This window comes from Glycine max, chromosome 14 (genome assembly GCF_000004515.6).
Source record: "Glycine max cultivar Williams 82 chromosome 14, Glycine_max_v4.0, whole genome shotgun sequence".
NCBI lineage: Eukaryota > Viridiplantae > Streptophyta > Magnoliopsida > Fabales > Fabaceae > Glycine > Glycine max.
In genome coordinates, this window is record NC_038250.2 from 13,594,723 (window position 1) to 13,603,908 (window position 9,186).

Sequence of the window (9,186 nt, forward strand, 5' to 3'; positions counted from 1 at the left end):
GTCTCAAGCCCGTGGATTAATTAATTTATGATCATGAATTTAAATCCTTAATTAGTATGTAATTACTTTAAAAATTTAAAAGAAGAATTTTATCATTCATATTAATCCTATCAGTTCAAACAAAAATATCTCCAACCATACTCAATGAAGAAAAAAAGCTAAGAGAATGGAAACTAGAACGTGTATTTAGTTTGTGTCGTAAGTTTCATGAGTTGATTTTTCATTAATGTTAGATTGATATATAACACTGGTACCAATAAAAGGAAAATGGTATAAAGAGTGATTCATAGAAAGTGAATGAAAAAATAATGATTACAAAAGAGAAGGTTCGAGCAATATATTCTTTAGAAGAAGGCTTACAACTAAACTAAGAACAAAATAAAATTAACTATTGACTTCTCAACAAGTTGAATGGAAAAAAGAATGATGGAACAAAAGACCTTCCCCGAGACAACCTTTAAGGTAAATTAAGTAGGACATGAAGAATAGTCTTGAAATGTTGCATAGTAGGTGCAGCAAGGAACTAACTTAATTGTAGGGTGGAATAGCTAGTATCTGGACAAGTTGTAGTTAGATAGAGGAACCATCCAATCAACCTACAACTACAAATGCCTAACTAACACATATGGGCATGTAAGCACGTACAGTCATATTTGTGTAGATGAACCCCTGGTTCCAATAATGGGTGCTAATCGATTTACATACCAAAATACCACTATCATAGAGAGGAACTGGACAATCTTGCTTTTGAGTTTTTACGCAGTGAGATTATGTTAGAGCCTTAGCGTGTACTAGGCTTCGAGGAGCCAGAACCTCCAGAACAAAAGGAAGAAAGGAGGAAAGAGGTAATAATTTCTTTCATTCATGCCCCTCCTTATTACAAATGATTAGTATTTATAGTGGTATAGTTCTAACATAATTTGTAATTCTGTGATACATGGTCCTAACGGAATTTGGAATTGGAGGGCTAAGTGGCAGACAAGGATTGCAATTGGCTGACAAGATTGCCAGCTCAGCACTAAATCTGTTAAACGAAATCTTTTAAGTATGCATGGGAAATGCTTTGTCTCGTTGGTCTTGCTCTGGTTAATGCTTGTGTATTCTGATGTGCTTGTGTATTCTGCTGGTTACTATCATTTCCGAGTACCTCCGAAAGCACCTTGTCCTCAAGGTGGTAAGCAACTTTCAATTGATCCCAATCTTCCCATGACGTGTCATCCGGAGATAGGTCCGTCCACTGAACCAGAACCTATAATTTGGAAGCTGGGGAATTGGACTTGCGACGAGTGCTGACAATGGCTAAAGGAGTAATAAGGGGTTGATGGTCAATGAAAGTCGTGGGTAATGCCAATGGGGGAATGGAGCTACTTGAAGAATGAAAGGGTTTCAGCATAAAGACATGGAACACGGGATGAATTCGAGCGCTTTTAGGTAGTCACAGTTTGTAAACTGCTTTGCCATACTGAGCTATTATCGGAAAGGGCCTATAGAATCTTTTAGTTAACTTCGTTGAGCCCAGGTGGTGTCCAGAAATCAAGCTTTGACGATGTGGTCGCAGTTTGACCATTACCAGATCGCCAATCTGGAAGTGAATATCCCTCCTTTTGTTATCAGCATATTGTTCCATAACTTGTGGGGCCTTTAACAGCTTGTGTTGGACTTGCTTAAAAACAGCGTCCCGATTAGTCAACAGGTCATCGACGACATCCACATTGGAAGTTCCAGTAAGATATTGAGGAAAGGTAATGGGCTTCTTGCCAAAGGTAATCTCGTAGGGAGAAATACCAGTCCTGGAGTGGTGTGATGTATTATAAGACCATTCAACCCAACTGAGAAATTTCCCCCATGTTGTTGGCTTCTTATGAACAAAGCTACGCAAACACTATTCAACGATGCGATTAAGTACCTCTGACTTCCTGTCTGTCTGCGGGTGATAAGTAGAACTCATTCGCAGACGGATACCACTGAGGCGGAATAGCTCTCGCCAGAAACGGCTAATGAATAAAGGGTCGTGATCTGAAACCAAACTCCGAGGCATTCCATGGAGTTTTCTGACGATGTTAATGAACAGAACTGCCACCGAGAGGGACGTGTGGTGTGTGGGTAACATACCCAAGTGAATGCCCTTTGAAAAGTGCCACTACCAGAATGACAATGTTGTCGCAAAACGGTGGTAAGCCAGTGATGAAATCGAGGGAGAGGTCTTCCCATGGTCGGCATGGTACCGTTAACGGACATAGCAACCTGGCAACTCGCTTGGTTTCATATTTTGTATGCTGACAATCGATACACGCCACCACAAAGTCCGCCACATCTTTCCGTAGTCTCGGCCAGTCAAAATTCTTCGTCAGCCTTGCCAAAGTCTTAGCTACCCCCATATGTCCCCCCATGGGTGTCAAATGATACTCTGTAAGCAACATGGGAATGATTGTGGATCCTTGTGGTAGCCAAATACGACCCCATTTGAGGATGAAGTCATTCACAACAGTGCAATCAGGGTAGTTATCCGGGTTAGCAACAATATTCTGCCGGAATTCGATGAAAATAGGGTCATCGGATAATTTCTTCTTAAGCTCTTCTAAGAATATCAGGCAAGGAATAGAGAGCAACAACATGGTACTTGTAGTGGGATCAGGGAGTCTCGATAAGGCATTCGCGGCTAAGTTATGCTTTTTGGCCCGATACTAAATGTGGTAATCATAACCGAGGAGTATGGCCAAGTAAGTCTGCTGCTTCGGTGTTTGGACCACCTGCGTCATCAATTCTTTAAGACTGTGGTGATCAGTTAGAATGACAAAGGGATGGCCCAAGAGATATTGGTGCCACTTCTTGACGGCAGTAGTGATTGCACAGAGTTCCCTGACATATGTAAAAGCTCATAGAACCTTAGGACTAAATAGCTTACTGAAAAAGGTGATGGGATGTCCATTTTGTGATAAGACCGCACCCATGCCCACTTCAGACACGTTCGTCTCCAGGGTAAATGGCAGGGAAAAATTTGGTAGCAATAAAACAGGGGCCATGGTCAGAGCTTCTTTTAGCATATCAAAAGCTTGTTGAGCAGTGAGGGACCAAACAAATGAGTCTTTGGTCATCAAGTGATTCAATGGGGCCGCAATTGAAGCGTATCCGCGGATGAAGCATTGATAGAATCCAGCGAGGCCCAAAAAGCTGCGTAGCGCTCGGGTAGACAGCGGAATGGGCCATTGTTGAATAGCCTGGATTTTGGACCCAATTGGTTCGACGCCCCTCGAAGACACCACATGGCCCAAATATTCAACTTGATTTTGAGCAGACAAACACTTTGACATTTTCAAAGCAAATTGCTCGTCCAAAAGAATCCAGAGTGCCTTCTCCAAATGAATCACATGTTCATCCAAAGTACAACTGTAAATCTAGATATCATCAAAGAAGATGATGATAAATTGATGGAGGTGTGGCCTAAAGATGGCATTCATGGTAGCCTGAAAAGAAGAGGGAGCATTGCTCAGTCCGAAGGGCATCACTTTGAATTCATAGTGGCCCTGGTGCGTGCGAAAGGCAGTTTTACCAATATCCTGTTCATGCATGCGAATTTAATGATAGCCCTGAAGAAGGTCCAATTTGGAGAACTAGCTAGCGCCACCAAGTTCATCCAGAAGTTCATCAATGGTGGGAATAGGAAAGCAATACTTGATGGTAATGGCTTTTAAAGTGCGATAATCAATACAGAATCACTAGGTGCCATCATTCTTTTTGACCAAAAGGACCAGAGAAGAGAAAGGGCTATTACTTGGGCGAATGAGGCCCTTGTGTAGCATCGAATTGACCTGAGCTTCAATTTCATTTTTCTAGAAATAGGGATATCGGTAAGGGAGGACATTGACAAGTTCGGAGTTAGGGAGGAGATGTATATGGTGGTTAGTCGGTCTTGATGGTGGTAGGGATTGGGGTGGTTGGAACAAAGACTGGTATTTTGTGAGGATGTGGGAAATCGCGGGAGGAGGTTGGGTAAATAGTTTCTGGTCTAATGGAGGTTCTATGGGGATGATCGAAATATGGAAGTAAGCATTGGCACTCTTTGTGCGAATTATACGATGAAGTTGGGGTGGGGAAAGCAGGTGGAAAGTGGAGTCAATGTCACCCTGACAACAAGACGACCTTCATAGAAGAACTTCATGGATAAAGTGTTGTAATCATTGAGCACCGGTCCCAAAGTTTTAAGCCACTAGATGCCTAAGACCATATTGGCACCGTATAATGGTAAGAGATGAAGATCTACTAAGAACGTGATGTTCTGGATGACTACAGAGACTGATTCACAAAGGTGGTGGTAGTGGAGAAATTGACCATTGCCCACCATGACTTTGAGAGGTGCAATGGCCCGAGAAGCCAAGCCCAATTGTTGTGCCAATGATTCTTGTATAAAGTTGTGGGTACTCCGCCCATCAACTAGAATCAACACCTGTTGTTGCCCGATAGAACCCAATAAGCGCAGTGTCTCAGGGGCTAAGTGGCCCGAAAGAGAATGAAAACTTATCTGGGCTTGGTCTAGGTCAGGCGGGTTAGGCAGGTCGGGTGGAGGGTCTATATGAATGAGGTCTGCTGGAGGGTCCATTTCTTCATCATTCGTGATGAGAAGGAAAACCCTAGAGGCACATTTGTGGTCGCGGTGGTACTTCTCATTGCAGTTAAAGCACAAATCGCACTCGCGACGAGAAGCTAAATCCTTGGGTGACAGCGTTTGAGGGGTATCGGGGTCTGGAGTTTCGGAAGGCTAGGCAACAAGGGGGGTGGCAGAGTCAAGGGGGCAGGCGAAGCAAAAGAGGGAGTAGTGGGGGTGGTGCGGCCACGCCAGGCTCACCGATGATCGAGGAATTTTTCCTCCTGAAGGCGAGCTAAGCCTGCCGCTTGCGCCAACATCAATGGCTGAAGAGCCTGGACCTCCCGTCGTATGTTCAGAGACAAACCAGAAATGAAGCAGCTCAGGAGGAAATGTAAGGGAAGTCCAACAATTCTATTAGCGAGGTCTTCAAAATCAGAGAGGTAATTATTAACAGTGTCGCGCTGAGTAAGCTTGAACAGGGCCCCCGTGGGATCCTCATACTGAGAGGGTGCAAAACGCATTTGGAGGGCTTGGATGAAGGACGATCATGACGTGAATTGGCCGTTGCTGGTCATCCACTGGAACCAGGCCAGAGCACGACCATCCATGTAGAAGGAAGCGATGGTCAGGTGTTCGTGCTCCAGAGTCGAGTGGTACTAAAAAAATTGCTGAATCTTGAAGATCCAACCAATGGGGTCCGTGCCTACAAAGTGAGGAACGTCCAGTTTCAGGCGGTGTACTGCGGAAGGTGACACCGGAGGGGGAAAAGTAGATGAGGAAGAGGGTGAGTGAGTGGTTCGGTCTGGTTTCTGAAGATGGTTGATAAGCTCGTCAAGTTTGTGGGTCATGTGCTGGAGGGTATCACTCAGGGAAAGCTGATGGGTGGTGAGCTTGGTGATGGCGTCCTCAAGCCTATTGGAATTGGCTCTAGAACGTATGGATTCGGCCATGGAAACAATCAATGAGAGCACCAAATTGTTAGAGCCTTAGAGTGTACTGGACTTCGAGGGGCCAAAACCTCCATAACAAAAGGAAGAAAGGAGGAAAAAGGTAATAATTTCTTTCATTCATGCCCCTCCTTATTACAAATGATTAGTATTTATAGTGGTATTGGTCTAACAAAATTTGTAATTTTGTGATACATGATCCTAACGGAATTTGGAATTGGAGGGCTAAGTGGCAGACAAGGATTGCAATTGGCCAACAAGATTGCCAGCTCAACACTAAATCTGTTAAACGAAATCTTTCAAGTATGCAGGGGAAATGCTTTGTCTCCTTGGTCTTGCTCTGGTTAATGCTTGTGTATTCTGCTGTGCTTGTGTATTCTGCTGGTTACTATCAAATTACTTTTTTGGAACGTTTGACACAATGAGATTATAAGTGGGACTTCGATTATCTGCCGTTTGTAGGTTTCACACAATTTATCATGCAGTCCTAGTCATAGACTCATAGTTTAGTGGCTGCATATTTTATTATTTTATAATTTTATAAAAGGTGAAAAATTAAAATTGAAAGTTTTTTCTCCCAAAAGATGTAGGGAATTAATATGAGATGCCTTTAGAGGAATCAGGTAAAAACTGAAAATTGATAAGGTATATATATCTTAAGGGTTTGATAAAATTAACTAAAAAGCTTGTTAAAAATTAAAAAAAAAGTTTAATAAATATTTTAATGATAAGAAAAGAATAAAATATAAAAAATTAGAAGTCAAACATTTTAAAAAAGTGACTTCAATGACATCTTTAAAAATGTTTATTTACGGAACAGTCAACTAAAATTTTTAATTATTAAAAAAATTTAGAAGCTAATTAAAATATATTTTGAAACATAACCTAACTAAATCAACATATTTTTAGAATCTTGATTTAGTTTGTATCATATTTGAATTTCTCTTAAAATTAATTTTATTACTTATGTTTTGGTTAAATTTGAGTTTAAATAAGAAGCGATCATAAATGGGCTGCTCTTAAAGTATTTTTTATTTATATATTTACAATAGAAACATGAAATAAAAATAATTTTAATTGGTATTATCTAAATAATTTTCATTTTATCAACATCTTTTTAACAAAAAAAAATCCGAATATAAATCACATGCATTATAGTAAACTCGTTCTTAATTATTAAACTTAAGTTTTATTTAAGGAAATTATTAAACTTAAGTTTACACCATATTTTAAATTCAAACTTATACTTGCAAACTTTAATTCCAACATACACTAACCAGTTAATGTGGCATGTAAAGCTGCCTATGTAAGTAAAGGTGAGTTGTTTGAAGGGCCATGAAAGTTTGGTGGCGGTAAATATTAATTATTTTATTTTAAAATTATTAATGTTTTACAAATTTTAAGTCTCAATAATTATTTTTTCTATCAAAAAATTAATTATGCTTTTTTGGCATGTGCCCTTATAAAGTAACTAGATTTATAGAAGAATATTACACTTATAATTAATTAAAAAAAGAGTTAATTAAATTTTTATTTCTTAATTTTTTTAAATTCAATTGTTATTCTTTAAATAAAAGTTTGACCCGTCAAAATTCTTTAACTTTTTCAAAATTTGATTTTTAGTTTTTAAACAAAAGTTTGACTAATCAAAATTTTTTAACTTTTTTACATTAAGATTTTTAGTGTAAAATTTTTAAAAAATTAATTTTTAATACCTGAAATTTCATTAAATAAAAATAATGAGTTCAAAATTTTATTTAGAAACTAAAAATTAAAATTTTTAAAAATTTAAAAAATTTAACTAGTCAAACAAAATTTTAAGAATTAAAAATCTTAATAGAAAAAAATTGAAAAATCTTGATCAGTTATACTTTTATTTAAGAATTAAAAATCAGATTTCAAAAAATTTATGAAAATCTTAATTAATTCTTTAAAAAAAACACGTCAACAAACAACAAATCACATTTGCATCTTATATTATTTTCAACCAAATATATTAATATCTTACGATTATTAAATACTTCTTAGCACATGTACAGTCATCTTAAACATCAATAATTTTAAAACAGATAGACTAATAATAAATTATCCGTTCTCAACCATAAGTGTAACCCTTAGTTTACAACAAGTGTAAATAATAAATTAAAAGGTCAAATCATAAACAGAAAAACTTGTTTTTGACTGGGATAGAGTCAGGTTCGAATTTTTTGGCTTTGTAGTTTTCAGGATCAAAGATATCAACCGCATCTCTCTCTATAAATAGATTATAGTTAATACTTCTTTCGTACAAATAAAAAGTGCGATTCTAGGTTGTTAACACACCTTAAGAATTAAGCTAATAAATAAATCAATAAATAAATAATAATAATTTTATAAAATCAACCTTAATTAGTATTAATACTATATTAAAAAATTAAAGTGACACTTATTAGAATATTAGTGAAAAAAATAATTAATAATATATTAAAAATCAAATACAATACTTATTTTAGGATAATTTTTTTAAAATATAACATTTATTTTGAAACATAAAGAGTAATATATTTGTAAAATATAATTTTATAATTATTGAAATATAAATTAATTATTATAATAATCATATTTTTAAAATCAGACTAAACAGTTTGGTCGGTCTGAGTTTTGTGACTAATTCATTAATTCTAAAAAAACTAGGCCATTTTTAGAACTGGTGAAAATTAGTAATAAAAAAGCAATGCAAAAAATTGGTTTGAATGGGTATTTTTTTAAGTTTTCAAAAATTATTTTTTAATTTTAAAATTTAATCTAAAATACTTTTAAGATAAATAAAAACAGAAATTTAATAAGGATTACACATAAGCAACAATTATTTTAGTAATTAATATTATTTTAATCTTACAAAGAATATAATTTAGTTTTTATTAATTTATAACTTTTTATATCTTGATTGATTTTTTACAGTTTAAATTATATTAATTTTTCATTTTCTTTTTTGTTCTAAATGTAAATGGGTAAGTATTAACGGACATTGTTTTATTTTTTTAATTACTTATGCTGATAAAATGTTTTGTTTTAATTTTTAGTGTTATAAAATTATGGTATTATATTTATTTGATATTATTTTATGTATTATTTATTATTATTATTATTTTACTAACAACAATCTGATCAGATATGAAGCATTACATGTTAAGTCAATGTCTTGATTATATCAATCTTTAGTTTTAAAAACATTGATCATAATTAATCTCTTCATTCCATTTCATACGATGTTTTAGAAAGAAAAAAAAATCAAATTAGTTGTCATTTTATAAAATCAACGAAGTAGTATTAAAATAAATTTCCATGGAGTACTCTTAATGGGAGTAATTTGTACTATGTATAGTTAGTGAGAAAAAATCTAAAGGATAAAGAATATATTTGAAAGTTATATAATAATCCGATTAGAGCCTTCTGAATGAAAGAAAAATTTAGTTGTGAGAAAAAATCTCATTAAAGATTGTAGAAATTAATGAATACTTTACACCGATTTCATGGTAACAAAAAAATACATATGCTCCCAAACTCAAATATAAACAAAATTAACTAATATTTGTACTAATTATAAAATTAACTAATGCCATTGAAACCTACTAATCTCATTTAAAACTAATTTTTCTAAAATCTCATTCATTA

The 9,186-nt window shown here is 35.5% G+C and overlaps 1 protein-coding gene across 1 annotated transcript; it reads right to left on the reverse strand.

The window, feature by feature from the left end:
* Nucleotides 1–2,876: 2,876 nt before the first annotated feature.
* LOC106795796 (uncharacterized mitochondrial protein AtMg00860-like) lies at nt 2,877–3,311 on the reverse strand. Its single transcript, XM_014766709.1, has one exon. It carries the CDS (start codon nt 3,309–3,311, stop codon nt 2,877–2,879), a length of 435 nt encoding a protein of 144 aa, XP_014622195.1.
* Nucleotides 3,312–9,186: the final 5,875 nt, after the last annotated feature.